General features: G+C 46.7%; 1 protein-coding gene across 1 annotated transcript in view; it reads left to right on the forward strand.

The window, feature by feature from the left end:
- The window catches only part of LOC119383890 (lysine-specific histone demethylase 1B), a 121284-nt gene that overhangs the window by 75412 nt on the left and 28621 nt on the right, over positions 1-17251 (forward strand). The window contains exon 12 of the mRNA XM_037652161.2: positions 8889-8947. Coding sequence (XP_037508089.1) covers positions 8889-8947 — 59 coding nt within the window. The remainder of the gene's footprint in view (positions 1-8888; positions 8948-17251) is intronic.

Consider the following 17251-nt stretch of genomic DNA (forward strand, 5'->3'; position numbering starts at 1 on the left):
GAGGCTGAGGAAACGGCATTTTTGCCTATCACATGTAAAGTGTTGCCGGCAACACTTTGGTTGCACCAAATCATGTACATAAATAGAATTCGGCCTCTACATTGCCTCATTCTTGATAAGAAAACTATGTAACACCACCCCTCCAGTGCTTCATCAACCTAGCGAAAAGAAACACTTTCATGTTGCTATCTCATAAGAATATGCTTAGGAATTCTCTCTAACTGCAATTTCGCTTCGAAGTATTCGAAAAACATTCTAGAAATATTCGAGAAACTGCAATTTCGCTTCGAAGTATTCGAAAAACATTCTAGAAATATTCGAGAACTATTCGAAAAATATTCGATTCGATTCGCACTCACACTTCAATATTCGAATTCGCTTCGCACCCAAAATTTTGCTATTCGCACAGCTCTAATTTCTAGCCTTCATAAGAGCCCCATAATAATACTGAGGTGCTTGAATGTTAATGTAATATGCTTCTGTATTGCACTCCAGGATGTAAAATTCGCTGCTCCAAAGTGCTCCCAGATGCAAAATTATCTGCTCCAAAGTGCTCCAAGATGAAAACTTTGCTGCTCCAAAGTGCTCCAAAACGGAAATTTTGCTGCTCCAAAAATTGCTCCAAATCAGAAGTCCTCGGTAGCATCATTGATAATTCAAACTTTGCTGGTTCAAACTTTTATCTGTTAATTCAAACATATCTTAAATTTTTGGTTGACCTGCTATGTTTTTGATGTATTTTAAAGCTGCCATTGCACAAATTCGGTGAATTCAAATTTTTTTTGCTTCTCCATGCCTGAAAATATCTGCTGCCTTTGTCAATTGCTTCTAGCTAAACATTCACGTTTTATGTCACCAACAGTCACAGATAAAGCCGATTGCCTGCTTACAAGAGGGCCAAACTAGCCAAACCGTGTCCACCAACAATCGCATGCTGACTGAGGAAGAAAAAAGAGGCAACCAGGTCTTGGTCTATCAAGGGCAGTATTCGAATTTGCTTCGAAACGAATTTAAATTATTCGAACTATTCGAAATGAATGAATAGACATACCATATATACTCGCGTAATGAACCCACTTTTTTTTTTTTTTTTTTTCAGAAATGTTGATGCGAATTTGGGGGGAGGGTTCATTACACAGGGAAAAAAATTGCGATAGGTATAAAAGTTGAAATTTCGCATGACGGTGTTCAGAAATTCGATAATTATACCTCAGTCTTTAAAAAGTAAGCGTTTGCACGCAATGTATGCGAAAAAAAAAAGCTTTATTGATGACACCAACCGGCCACTTTTTGGCGCTCCTACTCGCTTGCATCGCCGTCAGTGTCTTCTTCGCTTATCTCGCTTGCTGCTGCTGCCTTGTCATCACCAGACCACAGCACATCGTCTTCTGCACCGTCCAGAGTATTGGAGATCCCAGTCTTCTTGAAGCATCGGACAATCATATCGCTCGGAACCTGGCTCCACGCCTCCAGAATTCGGCGGAACAGGATCTCGTTGGACGGCCTCCTTATTTTACCGGCTAACATGAGCAAGCACTCTAAACCATCGGAAGAGCCCGTTCAAGAACAAGAGCGCATGTGCGGGCGCAAGAATGAAAGTTCCTTGTCAGTTAAAGCTATTGAAGGCTTACTGACAGAACCACGTTGCGAATGCACGGGTGCGCCGTTGCTGCTTTGTTTGCATGCCGCTGTGCCTGCGTGGCGCTATAAGCAATAAGGTTTCTTGTGCGTTTGACCGATGGCGCTCGCCCGCAAAAATGGCGCGACTTTCAAATTTTGACTCTTGTCTGCGTTCGCGCTGCTTTCAACTTGTTAAGCGATGTTTTTAACTTTTGTAGCGTCGTCGTTTTGAGATATAATGGCGTGATTTAACGTTGTTTCGATCTTCAACGACATTATCAATCAAACCAAAATCAAATCAGCATATACACACAATAAAAAAAACTTTTTTTTTCCGAGGACCAAAGTGGGGGGTGGGTTCATTATGCAAGTAAATACAGTATATAAACCATATGTAACCCTCTGTAAAGGTGGTTTCACTGCTGTGGAGGGGTGCTATGCCGTGAATACACCTGTCCAGGGGAAATTCGCACTGCCGAGAAGCCCCATTTCAAGGTTAAATGAACATATTACCCTCACATCGATTCATCATTTTTTAAGTTTAAAAGCTCGTTATACCGGCTTATATGCTCTAAGTATAGTAAACTTAAAACCGTAATGTATTTTACAGTAAAGGTTATCACTGGCATTCTACCGAAAGTCAAATCCTGCTACTATTCAAAGTTGGTTACACTCCCCTTTCAGCCAAAAAGAATGACATTTGCAGATGACTAGCTTCAATTTTAAAAAATATTGTGCAGGTTAGTTAGGTCATGCCAAATACGCTCATTTTTCTATATAATATGTCAGATATACCTTTTAAATTTGATTCGAAATTATTCGACGTAATCACTACAGTCGACGTCCGATTTCCCGGACGCCCGAAATTCCGGACATGCCTGATTTCCTGGACCCATCTGTGGCACCGTCAAGTTCCCCATAGAGTCAATGTATTAGAAAGTCCGAAATTCCGGACGCTTATAGTCTTCGCCATCCGATTTCCCGGACTTTTTACTGTTAACTGCCGACCCAAAGTCACCACCGACGCCGCCATTTTGGTTGTTTTCATATCCTCAAACCCACCATACTCGCATCGCAGGTGTGGCCGGCAGCACCGCCGCACCGCGCCGCGGCTGCCGTAACCTCGAAACCGCACGTGTCAATCCGTTGCCAGCCGTAGCTTAGCCAAGCCAAACCTCACTGTGTTCGTTCACGTGTTGTTTTGTCAGCTGTGCCAGCTCTGTGGTCGTGTCTGCGGTTGATCGTTTGCTGCTGCGCACTACCTTCAGTGATCACGTTTCCCGACCTTCAGCATCACAGCGATGGCACCGACTGCTCCTTTGTCTTCGTCCGCGCCTTCGAAGTGCACAAAGCCCCCCGTAGGCTCACGATGGAGAAGAAAGCCGCCATCATTGAACAAGTCCAAAGCGGTCGGTCGCAGACAGAGGTGGGGAGGGAGTTCGGAATTTCGAAGCAAACTGTTTCGGACTTCATCAAAAACAAGGCGAAGATCTTGGAAGTGGCTGCCAAATCAACCGGGGCTGGAAAGAAGAATGCGAGTCAGGGTGTTTACCCGCAGCTTGAGGAAGCGCTCCTCGTGTGGCTCAGTGCCATGATCGCTAAGAAAATCCCGGTGTCATGCGACATCCTGAAGCAGATGGCGGAGGTTTTCGCGCTTCAGATGAACGTGAAGGACTTCAAGTTCAGCGATGGATGGCTTCACATTTTCAAGAGCCGCAATAACTTAAAGTTCAAGAAGATGTGCAGAGAAAGCGGCGCCGTCGACGATTCCGTTGTCGCCAAATATCGGGATGGAAAGCTGCAGTCCTTGCTTCAGCAGTTTCCACCTAATGATATTTTCAACTGCGACAAAACTGGACTGTTTTACAAGCTGCTGCCAGAGAAAACGCTTGCATTTGCTGGTGACCCCTGCCACGGCGGCAAGCACAGCAAGGAGCAGCTCGCTGTCCTCGTTGGCAGCAACATGTCACGCAGCGAGAAGCTTCCGTTACTAGTAATAGGCAAGTCGAAGCATCCAAGATGTTTCAAGGGGGCAGTAACTCTGCCTGTTCTCTATGAAGCTAACAAGAAGGCATGGGTAATGCAGCAGCTATTCGAAGAGTTCTGCTGTTTGTGGATAACTGCGCTGTGCATGGCCACATCAAGGACCTGAAGGCTGTACAGATTGAATTTCTGCCACTGAACACCACAGCAATCCTGCAGCCGATGGACCAAGGCGTGATTCTTAACTTGAAGCAAGCTATGTGCAGAGTTGACCGATGACGAAATCATTCGTCAGGTTACGGAGGATTCCGGCGACTCCGACACCGAGAACGAAGAGCCAGCTCCTACACAGCCAACGAGCTCGGAGTTGCCGCGAGCACTGATGACACTGTCATCGGTGTACAGCGGCAACATGACGTTGACTGAAATTGAGGCAGACATGATCGCGGGCAAGTGGAACGCCGTGCAAAAGAAAATAAGCGACTTCTTTGCGCCCAAGTGCTGACCTATGAGGTAGTGCCGGCCACGTCGTGGTTTTTTTTTTTTTTTTTTTTAATAAACGGCTCTTTTCAGAGCCACCTAAACGATGCATTGGCTGAATTGCAATGGGAATCTTGTACTCCGGCCGTGACCCTCTCCGTCAGCGAAAAATACCTACCTAAACGGTGCATTTTCACGTGCATTCGTGTTTCCAGACTGCCCGATTTTCCGGACGTTTTCGCGGTCCCTTGAGGGTCCGGGAAATCGGACGTCGACTGTATTCACTTCGAACCTAAAGTTTACTATTTGCACAAGCCTACATTTCATCCCTTATTTACACTCGCATGCACAGCTTGCAAAATAACAAGTACCAGTATGATCACTTATGCCTAAAATCTTTACTGACAATCATGGAGAGCTGTCTATGATGTTGCTGCAGCATTGGGAAACAATAGACATCACTGTTGTAACTTCGTCTTCACCAACCTAGCAGACGAACGTTTTATCATCATTGTGATTGCTCCTCACGAGCTGCCGCTTGCTCAAGGGCACGAAGCCATCTTTTTTTTTTCGTCATGTTCCATTAAAGGTGTTCGTTCGGACGTGCCGTCTATTCTTCTAAACGACAGTCTGGTAGCCGGCGGACCTTGAGGTCCACCACAGTCACAACACTACTAGTTGGTATGTTGCCTTGAGTCATGTTTGTGAGAACTTCTGATAATCCAAACAAAATCCTGAAGTCCCTTCAAGTTTAAATTAATGAGTTTGCTGTATTTTAAAAGATGACAGCCAAGCATTTAATTGGAGGTAGTATGAGCGAATCATTATTCTGACCTTTAAAAAAATCTAATCTAACGCACACCTCTTTTCTGATAAAATGAGTCCAAACATTGCCCGCACGTAAGACGCGAGTACGAAACTGAAACTGAATTGGCAGAAGCTTTCAGAGGGATCAGGTACAGTATCATGAACATCACAAGATGGGGACAGAACACATTTTGTTGTGAGTAGGTTAATTTTATGCACAACTGTGACATGTATGCATCGTATCTGTTTCTAATGAAGTGCAATTGGCGTGCTGCTTTCATATAAAAGCTCATCTCAAGGGAAAGCTATTTTTCACGCTAAAGATAGCTGCGTCTTGCCATTTTTGTGTGCTCAAGGACTGTGACTTTGAGCAGCACTAACAGAGAAGCTCTTCAGCTGCATATCGATCGGGAAAAGTTTTTAAAGGCCGAGAACAGGAAAATATCCGGACTTTGAAGACTAGCTTAAGGGGGGACGCGGCTTTCGTATCGCGCAAAATGGCAAAAAAAATCAATTTTTTGAAAATCACATTTTCGGTTTCTGTAGCCCTTTTTCTATCTGATTCCAAAATATCTTCACTGAAAACCACCTAGAAGTGCTTTAAAAAATTTGTTGCACGTGCTGAGGTGGCGAAAATTATTGTGGAGATCGCAAAAAAATGGTGGTTTTCAAAAAAGTCTTGCTCCGCAACGGTACAACCGGGCGCCGCCATTTTGAGCTCGCCGTAAGGATCATTTCTTCGTTTTCAAATTGCCCGCCTCAGCTGGCTCCTCCCTTTGAAAACAAGCGCACAAAAAGCAAATCTCTGAAGGTCGTTTCGAGGCCTCCGATTGGCCGCGTCCGCCATGTTGCTCCAGCACGCCTCGTCGTTGGTCCGATGCTCGCTCCGAGAGGACAGCCGTCTGCTGCTTACGCGTCGCGATGTTACCTGATGTTACGACTGTCGAAAATCGCGCTACTTAGTACGCGTTCACTCGTTCTGTGTGCACGGGTCGACGATAATTTAGAATATGATTACCCTGTAGTTTGACAGCTGCAAGCGGAAGCGCAGTCATCAGTGTACGATAGACGATAGCGTGCCGCGCTCGTCGCGAACATCGCAGATGCGCGTCTCGGGTAGAAGTTCAGCTTGTCAGCACTTCGTACTCCGTGACGAATAACTTCGCGGGACTACTCTTTGTACTCGCGATCGAACATGACTTGCTTTGAAACATCGGGCACCGCGGCCACGCACACCGCGACCGAGCTTACTGCTCGGAGTCGTGGCTAGGCCTAACTCCGCTCACGGCGCTGGTTTACGAGACGAATCCGAACTTTGCGGGCAAGGACATCGCGCTAGCGGACAAGCCGCACTGTGCTTCGTCACAAGCAACAAATCGCATCGTCCGCTGGCTCCTCGAAAGTGCGGATGGGCATTTTACGAATTGGCAGCGGACCTCCCGGCCAAGCTCGTCGCGCATCGACCGCTCGGAACGCTAGCAATTTTGCGCGTCGGCGCCGCAAAATACGAGACCAAGCACGTTATGCGCGCCGATGTTTCGTCGCCGCGGCTAGGAGCTTTGTGCATTGTCACCGAATGCCGCCACCCAGCATATCGTGCGCCGACTTCCCGGACCCTGCGGCCGAGTACATCGGCTTGAAAGAAAGCGCTGGTGACGCAATTTAGGCACGCTTGGATTCGTGCTTGGTATCGCCGCTAGCTCTGATGAATCTTCTAAGATAACGAATGCCTCGCAAATTATCGTTTCCGTGACCGAGTGGATGAGGAAACGCATCACAGGCGAGGTTTGCAATTGAGCGTGGCGTGTGTGAAGCAGGGAGTTGAATTTATATCTGACCAACTCGCGTTATTGAATAAACTGCTCAGATATTTGATCCCAGAAATGTTTGCAATAACTGTGCCAATTTTCATCAAAACCTACGAAGGAATAAGAAAGTTGGTACTGAATGCCACGTCCCCCACCTTAATTTTATTCAGAAGGTCACTGGAAAGAATGACCTCCGGTACGCATTCATTGTTTGTGATGGAGACAGTGATACTTTCCTCACTCTTTCTGAAGAAAGAACGTACATATTTATTCCACTGGCTAAAGAAGACTGTATAAATCATGTCAAAGAGAGGATGGGTACAGCTCTCCAACACATGTCAAGAAGCAAGAAGGATCGACTAGGAGGATGGGGCAGCCTGATTAAAAGACTGACTAGTTGTTATGGCATGGCTATTCGTGACAACATTGGCCTGACGCAGGACTTGATCAAAAGGCTTACCAGCTATTATGGCCTAGCACTGCGAAGCAACACGGACGTCGAAGACATGAAGAAAGCAGTGATGGCCACCTTTCATAATGTTTCATCGACAGATGCAGAACCTCATCACGAGCTCTGTCCTTCCGGTGCCCGCAGCTGGTGCAGGCACCGTGCAGCAGAGGCAGAGGGGAAGCCACAACCTCCACACACGTATAACCTGCCCAACAAAGTTGTTGAAGCGTTGCGGCCAGTGTACCAACGCCTGTCTGACCCTCAACTGCAGGCTCGTTGCAGTGGCAACAAGACACAAAATGCCGCTGAAAGCCTTCACTCGGTGATTTGGTCACTAATTTCTAAGCAGCAGCATGCCTCCCTCTTCACTGTGGAAGTAGCAGTCCATGAGGCAGTTGCGAGGTACAATGCAGGCAACTTTCAAGCTTACACCAAGATTTTTGCTGCAATGGGTGTGCAACCTGGGGCCCTTACCCTCCACAGGGCTGCTAAAAAGACGCTCAGCGAGCAAGGAAGTCATTGCACATGCATAATGTGAAGGGGCAGAGACACAAAAGGTTGCCTCTACACAAGGACACCAAGGACTACAGTGCTGGTGCATTCTAACAAATGCAAACAACTTCGAAAACTTTGATAGGCTTTTTCTCACAAGTGTGTTTTGGACATTGTGCATTGCTCGTGGAAAGAGTAGCACGGGAACGACTGGACCGATTTTGATTCTGTTTCTTTTTCCTGAATCCCTGAACACTGCTTGTGGGTATGACATTCTTCAATTTCTTGTTTATGGCCCAGTTTTTTTCTAGATGATGATTTGTCCATGACACTGTTTCTGACAATGTGTGTCAGCAGCCATGATGATCTCTAAAAAAAAAAGAGAATTTACTAAACAATTCTGAGAGTGTCATACCTTGTAGTCTTCTTTTGAGTAAAGATCAACACCATTTGCAGCTTCCTGGTATGTTTTGTTACAGCGTTAGGCTTTCCACAAGCAGACCATATAATTGGACCATGTAGCATGATGTAACTTGAGAACTACTCAAGGTATCATGATGAAACTGCATATTTCCCTATACGAGGCACTTATTAGTATGCATGCCAAATTTCATTGCTCTAGGTCAACAAACAAAAAAGTTTTTTTTCAATGCCACCTCCCCCCTTAAAGGGGTTCTTAGACCTTTTTTCGAAGGCGAGTTTACTCTGCCATACAAATGTCCTGTATGCTGAGATGGCTCTGAGCAAGTGTGAAGCTCAGCAAATGCTGATAAGATATTTTATTTTGATATTAAAGTCAATATTTCCATGGCACACCTACCGACATCGACACTAGCTTGACATCAGGCTACAGTGCTAACTCTGGTGACTTCACGCAGCCAAAATGGCAAAATGGCATCTATTCAACCCATGAATCAACAAATAGTGCTTTCGATATTGTGGAATATGAGTTGACTAATGTTATAGAAATCTTTTTTTTCTCATCAGCGTCCTTTTTATTAAATGTGTGCTAGAATGCCGACCAAAACTGTCTTCACACCGGAAATCAATTCGCTTTCCTTTCCACCTTTCCATCTTTTTCTCCCCTCCCCTTAGTGTAGGGTAGCAAACCGGATGCCATAATTCTGGTTGATCTTCCCGCCTTTCTCTCGTTTTATTATCTCTCTCTCTCTCTTGGGAACAAAACTGCTCTCTGCTGTTGTTACTTCGCTTGTAATAAACTAAGGCGTGTGAACTTCGCTTTGCAGACAAACTCATGGAAATGCACCAGAGCTTCCTCAAGGACACACAGATGGAGTTCAGTGACGTAAGTTTGGCCAGCTCACTTCTTGTGTATTATCACTTTTCCGTCTGTGTCATAGACAGCAATTTTCATTTCTTAGGGATGTGGACTGCGTTTCTGGGGTGCACGTCGGTCATGAAAAACTGTATGGAGCTTTGCGACACTTGTCACTTGTAATGCCCGTGCAATAGAACATCAATAGTACGAACTTTAAGGGGCCCAGGAGTTTGCTTGCGCGAAACTGTGCTCAAACTAGAGAAGCCTCTTTGAATGTAGAAGCCAATGACCTGAGCCGTATTGTTGGGCAAGTACTGCCTGTGCTTTCATGGCACACACAGGCAAGGTGGTGTAGAGGGGCTGTTAACTAGAGGCAAGTTTATTATGTAAAAAGGGAAAGTGGTTGTTGTTAGATAAAGTAAAGGTGATGTAAATGCAGTAGGGCTATTAAAGAAAGAGAAAATTTTTAGGGATGGGCGAATAGTGAATTTGAGGTTCGAAGTGAATCCAAAGCGAATAGTGATTTCGTCGAATAATTTCGAATCGAATAGTTCGAATAGTATTTACTGCATATTATTAGGAAAAATTAGCATTTTTGTCATGACTCTTGCACAATATTTTTAAGGATGGGAACTAGGTATGAGTGAATGTCACTTTTTGGTTTGAAATGAAGTGGAAGGAGCCTTGAATAGTATCAATATTTGAATAGCAGTAGGATTATAAGTGGTGCAATACGTTACAATTTATAAATTACTATACTTAGCGCATATAAGCCCATATAAAACTCTTTTAAACTTTTAAAAATATGTACATTTAACCTTGAAGTGTGGCTTTGCGGCAGTGCAGATTTCCTCTGGAAGGGTTGTTTCACGGCACAGCAACCAGACGCTGCAGTGAAACCGCCTTTACAGGGGGTTATGTGCGGTCAAATTTATACATATATTCATTCATTTCGAATACTTTGAAATTTCGAATAATCTAAATTCGTATCGAAGCGAATTCAAATACTGTAATATTCGTTCGAATATTTGAAACACCCGAATATTCGCCCGTCCCTAAAAATTTTAAGCAACATCCAGAGCGAGCGTACACGTCTGCGACCTCAGTCAAGCAAGCAGTGAAGGCAGCATCTCAATGGAGCTGGCAGAGCTTGTGCGACCCGAGATTATTTGGGAATATTCCTCGACTCGTGTATAGATAACGAAAATGTTAGATCTGTGATTCACACTTGCCGGCGACCCACAGTTGTGCTCGGTGCTGTCGTAGCATAAGTTTTATTTCCTTTGCAGGACATGAACACGCCCATTTAAGGGTTCTATCATTATTTGATGCCTTTGCTGCTGAAGTCTTCATCATCACAACAACACTGTGCTATGTTTAAGGAATACTGACACAAAAATTTAATATCTCGTTTTTTCTGTTGCAATAAGTAGCTAGCAGCCCAGTTATCACGGTTGCAAGCCTCGTTTGCTCGAGCGCACAATGGTTAATTATTTGGAGACGGCTTATAGTGCCCTGTCACAATTTCTATTTCAAAGAGTGCCGAGTGAGGCGGGACCCAGAATGGTTTTCGTGTAAACATAGCTGGCTTCGTGAGCATACATAACCGAATACATGTGACATGAGCACCGTGTTGACAACTTTTTAACGAAAGCTCCCTAGGTGCTGCTATAATCTCGTCTGAAATGTTGTAAATATACATGACTCTCCAGAAAATGCACTGCCTAGGCAAGGATGTCAGCCTTTGTACTCCCATGCAAGTCCATGAAGGAGGTGCCTCTTCTTTCCACTGAAAAGGTCTGCGAGGAGAGAACGTTCGCAATGAGCACGGCAGCAGCCAAACCAAACTCATGATGCACGGGGCTGTTGTTTGGTTACATTAAAACCAAGTTGGCGTCGATGGCTTGAGGTGGGGCATTTCGCCTGCAGTTGGGCGGCATGCACTTTAAAATTGATTTTAAGGATGTTCTAGGGTATATTAGCGATTTATATTTTGTAGATGATGCGTGTATGTCTACACAAATCTATCCCACAAGTTATGTCGCCTTTAAAATTTTGTGTCGGTACTCCTTTTAGCAAACTGCAACTCTTCAACCCAGTTTTTTTAATGCAGCATCGTAACCCATTAGGTGATGGACAAAGACAAAGTTTTGCGTTGAAATTGCATGAAAGTGAGATGATGACCTGAATTGCAGCAGCTTTATTTGTGGCGTTTACAGTTTCAGTGGGATTTAAAACTGCATTTTGTGAAACTGTAAAGCAGGGATTCAGATTAGTTTTTATTTCTTCAAGTTGTTTAAGGGGGCAGGCTGGGCTGAAAACAAAATTAAAAAAAAAAAATTGTACATTCAAGTTGTTCTGGATTGCTGATTCATTAAAAAACGTGCTCACGAAGTTTTGTTGTTACCTGTACAGTTAAACCTGGATGTATCAAAATTGGAAAAAATTCGCGAATTTTCGTTACATCCAGGTTTTCGTTACAGTAGAACCCCGCTGTTACGTTCCTCACTGCTGCGTTTTCCCGGCTGTTACGTCGTTTTCCGCCGGTCCCGGCATAGCTCCCATAGGATACAATGTATTGGGAACCCCGCTGTTACGTCGTAACTGTCGGACCGTTCCCGTATGATACGTCGCGAAGTGCGCTCGGAGCCGACCGAGTGACTACCAAAGAGAGCGGCCATGGTGCATTTTCACGCAGCTTGGTCTCGTTTGACCGTAATATTAGCCGCATGAGAGGCGCAAGCAACAGAATCTTTCAATTGATGCAAACAAAAGCATGGCCTTCGAGATTCAAATTGCAAAGATGGCATCTATGACGTAACTGCTCACGAAAGCAAGGCCTTTGAGATTGGCATTTACTATTGACAAAAGCATAGCCTTTGATATTTGTATTGCACAAACATGGCGTGTATGACGTAATTGCTTACGAAAGCAAGGCCTTCGAGGTTGGCATTTACTTCTGCCATCGCGTTGGCGTAGACTCATCATCATCGTTATTTGTCGGAGAACGGGAGGAGTTCGAGCTGGTTGGAGCTCGCATGGTCGTGCGTGCGGTTCGCGGTCGGACTCGCCGCGCCGGCCGTGATTGCGTGTGCTTAGTTCTTTCATGCCTACAGCTGTTGGTGTTAAAAAAATCACATACGTTGATTACATTTCTGTGGATGAGGCCGTCCTAAGCTTCGCGTTTCTATCCATCGACTACATCGCGGCTGAGCGCGCCAATTTTCGTTCTGCTCGTAAGAATTGAAATAAAATTCAGTACCACTAAATATTTTGCCGTTTTTCCTGTTTTTCGGCTCTTACGTTTCCGTTCTCTTACGTTTATTTCCTACGGTCCCTTCAAAAACGTATCAGCGGGGTTCTACTGTACATGCAGTTTTCGAGTAAAGACTAGAGAAACTATCGCGAAAACCAAACGAAGACGCGGCGGATGCCAGTTCAGTGCCACTCACCTCAAATATTTATTTAGCACAAAAAAAACTGCGTTATCTTGGCTTGTGTCTTTCGCATCAAAGATGACGTCACGCGGCGGTTCAGAGAAACCAACTCATCCAATGCTGCCTCGTCATCCTGTGAGCCAACGTGACGGCACAGAACGTCCAGCGCGTCCAAGATCTCCTTCGCGGTAGGCAACGGCACTGTTTCTGCCTCTGACGAACCTTTACCATCACCGCGATCTTGGGCAGTTTCTACAAGTGCCACATCCGACATTTCTTCAGTAAATACAGCATCACTGTCAGCGTACAAAAAGTCGACAAGTGCAACGTCGTCGGGCACTCCACCATTCGCGCAAAGTGCATCCCACGCTTCGCTGACATCGGATGGATTTGAAGGTTCCTGGGGTTCTTCTTCGTCGACTCCAGCCTCTGTAACCACTGACACCCCGGCTTTCATGAAGCAATTTGCGACTGTGTCAGCTCTTACTTCCTGCCAGGAAGCAGCAAGCATCTCGATGGCTTCGTAAATGTCTATCTTAGTCAGCCGTTCAAAGCGTATATCCAAGAGGATCTTCTGAATGACGCGACGACGATAGCAGCACTTAAAGCTGTTGATGATCCCTTTGTCTAACGGCTGTATTAGGGACGTGCAATTGGCAGGGAAGTACTGCAGCTCGATGTTCGATAGCTGAAGGCCTTCGATGTGGTGCGCGGAGCAGTTGTCCAGCAATAGACATATTTGGCGACCCTGACGCTTGACATCTTCGTTGAATGCCTTCAGCCATTCAGTAAAGATTTCTCGGCTCATCCAGGCCTTCGAATTGGCCACGTACTTGACTGGCATCCGCTTCGTGCCTTTAAAACACCTTGGCCGGGCATTTTTCCCTATAACTAATGGGATTCTTTTATCGCTGCCGTCACTGTTTGCGCAAAGCAAGACCGTGACGCGTAGTTTGCTCTGCTTTCCGCCTCGACAATCGTGCCCTTTAAGCTCCAGCGTGCGATTCAGCAACATCTGGTAGAACAACGCCGTTTCATCGGCGTTGTACAAGTCTGCCGGCGCATAGCGGTCCAAGATGCCAGGCAGCTTCTCGGCCACCCACGAGGCAGAGGCATCGCTGTCAGCAGATGCGGACTCGCCGCTAATCACTCTACCGACGACACCGTGCCGGCTCTTGAACCCTCGCAGCCAGCCATTGCTTGCCTTGAAATCGTCATGGCCAAGAATAGATGCAAAATCCTTCACTTTCTGCTGCAGGATTGCGCCACTTATGGGCACGTTGCGGGCCCGTGTGTCCAGAAACCAGGTGAAGACGGCCTTGTCCACATCAGCGTACGTTGACTTCTTCAGTCTTTTCTTCGTCGAACCCGTGCCCGACTCTGCTGCCTCACGGATACTGTCCTTCGCACTCAATAATCGTCGACAGGGAGCTGGCTGGGATATTAAATCGTGCAGCAACGTCCTTTTTCTCACCTGCGGGAACCGCATTTACAATCGCAAACTTTTCTTTAAAAGACAAAACCTTGCACTTTCTCGGCACGGAGCTCATTGTCACAGCGAGAGCAGCTGAGAGGCCTAACAAGAGAGGCTTGACAAGTTACAACGGCCTGACGCTCGCACCACCGCTTCGTTCACCCGTTCGGCACAGTAGCGCCACCAGACGTCGCAAGCCGCAAGCAAAAGCTGCATAGCGTGGCCTTCGAGATGCGCACCGCATTGCCATCTCGAAGGCTTTTCAACGAGGAAACTCCGTTTGCCGCTAAGCGGCACAAGCTATTCTAGCGACGCTTGTATCATCATCGCAGCACGCACTTGCCTGCTGCAATGGTATGCGTTCCACCCGCAGCCGCCCCCGTGTATTATTCATTTTCGTATTATAAAACTTACACGTTGTAATACAAGATTTTAGCAATGTTACGACTCAAAATAATAAATGATCAGTGCCGCAAATTCGTTACATTCAGGTCAATTACCGCAACACCTTCGTTACATGGAGGTAACAAATACATGGGCTCCTATGGGGATGGTATTGGGGATTGAAAAAAATTCGTTAAATCCAGGAATTCGTTACATGCAGGTTCGTTACATCCAGGTTTAACTGTACAGCAGAAAAGAATAAAATGTAGGGGTGTGCGAATATTCGAAATTTCGAATATTTTTCGAATAGCGTTTGCTATTCGATTCGATTCGCACTGGAATTTTACTATTCGAACTATTCGAAATTGCCAAAAACAAATACAGTCAACATCCGATTGAGAGAGGGAGGCCACTAGGGGGCCAGAGAGTGCGGACGTGTTTCACGTCGGCTCTGCAGTTTTTCGATGTTTGTGGCGGAAATTCAGATCTTCGATCAACGACATAACTCTCAGCAGCATCGAGAAGGTCGGCGAACGCTGTCGATACCAAGTTTTTCGCGGGTGAGCCATTTTTCTGGTCACTGCAGCGACGTTATTGCGGTGCCTCACCGGCAGACGAACTAAGCCGAACGCAGCACTGGTCGACGCCGTTGCTTGCGCCGCAAACGCGGCCGGCGACCAGGCCGAACGCGGCGAGAAGTGCGACGCCCCTCACTACTCTTCGCTTTACGGCCTTGCTTACGACCAAAATGGAAGTGGTACAAGTGGAAGGCGAAGAAATATCGCCGACAGAGCTCCGTAAAGAGAATGGATGGCTCGACGTACGCGCCAAATGCAAGGAACGCAAGACGCTCGTCGAGGGCACTGACCCAGTTGAGCAGACAGTTGACACGCTGGCTAGTGAAGAAACATATATAAGAAGGGCAGCCAGAAACGTGCGAAGACTGAACATGAAGATCAAGAAACCGAACCTGCCGGCGGACGACATCAAAATCATCGTGCGCCCTAGAGATGGCTTCTGTACCGCGACGCATCGTGCTGCTCGGATCGGCGACAGCATGCGCAACGCGGCCGGACTGACGCAAGAAGAAACAAGAGGTGATATCTTTCGTGTCAACGAAAGGCAGAACATAATAGTAGTCAGCACTCCATCGGAAGAGAGAGCCAGAAGATACTGTGAAATCTGCAAACTACGCATGGGAGACAAAGAGTACGAAGCGAGTGCATACGCAGCGGCGCCGGAAAATACAACCAAGGGCATCATTCGTGGGATACCCGACGAAGACTCCCCTGACGACATAGAGAGACATCTGGTCAACGAGCATAACCCAACGTTGTTGCACGCGAAGAGGATGGGAAAGACGGCAAACGCCAGTGTCGTATTCGAAGGAAGTGTAGTGCCGCACTACATCTACTACAATGGAACGGAGCATCGTTGCGTGCTATACAAGAAGCAGTACGAGACGTGCTACGCATGCGGCCGACTCGGACATTGATCCGATGTTTGCCCCAACCCACAGAGTAAAAGATGCAGAGGTTGTGGCTGCGATGATCCAACGGAAGACCACCAATGCGAACCCAGATGTCGACTTTGCGGCAAGGATCACCCGACCGGAGACAGAAAATGTCACGCCAAGTACAGGACTCCTTACATAGTGAAGAAACGACTCTCGGAAAGGAGACAGCGAGAAGAAGAAGAAGAAACAGCCAAAGACCAAAGACACTACGAGGAAGGAGGAAACGACTTTTCGGTGCTGGAGGGAAAGAGACGAGGGCGATCCACCTCGCGCTCCCGCTCCCGCTCTCGTTCGCGGAACGCCAAGCGACGGCCTGCGCCCGGAGCCGGAGCCAAGGCCGGACCCAGTTCCCGGAGCAGGTCTACCACCAGTACCGGCACCACAACGACGCGAGCTACCGGAAACGGCGATAAAGACGGGCTACCCAAAGCCTTCAAGGTGAGCTGGGCACAAAAAGCCGCCTCCGGGGCGCACGCGCGGTTCGGCACTGCCACTACTAACAGTGAAGGGGAAAACGACATTATCATGCAAATCCAAAAACGACTCGAGCAATTGGAGAGCGATAACACCAGATACACCAACGTAATAAAGGAACTCAGAGAGGAAAATGCCAAACTAAAGGACAAGGTAGCTAGGAAGGACGTAATCATCCAATTTGCGGAAAATACAGGGGAGGTACTACCTGGGGAAGAAACAGTACCCACACCCACGAAACGCAGGGCAGTAGAAGTGGATTCGGCTCGTGCCGACAGTAAAACACAGAAAATAGAGGAAAAGAGTAGGAAAAGATAGGATAGACAAGAAACTCAAGTCGAAGAAGACATAAGGACAATGCGGAAAGAAATAGAGGAGGAAAAGAACACGCGTAAGATGGAAATGGAAGGAATGCTTAGCCAGCTCACTAGCTCGATGCAGCAGATAACTGCTACAATGCAGCAAATACAGCAACAACTCACAGCCTTACAGATGAGGGTCGAAAACACAGAAAGAAGATTGCCAGCTAGCAACTGTGGGCCCGCCAAACCGACAGGGAAACCGTACCACAGATCAGTGGAAACAGAGACTTGGGATAGCACTGGAAAACACTAACATTCGCTGGCACCATGGCTACACACGACACGAAAACGTACATAATTTGGCAGTGGAATTGTAGAGGATACGCTAGAAAGCGGGGAAACCTGCAACAGTACCTAATTAACAAGGAGCAACCGGACGTGATACTCCTACAGGAGACTAACGTTAAGGCTAAATTATCGGGTTACAGGTCATTTCACGATACCGCCCCTCGGGACAAACCGGCCGTCGCGACGCTAGTCAAACGTAACCTGACCGTAACGCAACACGAGATTAAGGCCGACACGATACCGCACTTGCTGGTGGAGATAGTACCCACGAAGAACTGGAACGACAGTCTTTTCATTCTTAACGTGTACAGCAGCCCCCGACTTAAGCACCGCTTTCGCACGTTACTCAAGAAAGCGGCTGGCATAGCGGGTAACCGAGCTCTCCTCGTAGCGGGA

Source organism: Rhipicephalus sanguineus, chromosome 2 (genome assembly GCF_013339695.2).
Source record: "Rhipicephalus sanguineus isolate Rsan-2018 chromosome 2, BIME_Rsan_1.4, whole genome shotgun sequence".
Taxonomy (NCBI): Eukaryota; Metazoa; Arthropoda; class Arachnida; order Ixodida; family Ixodidae; genus Rhipicephalus; species Rhipicephalus sanguineus.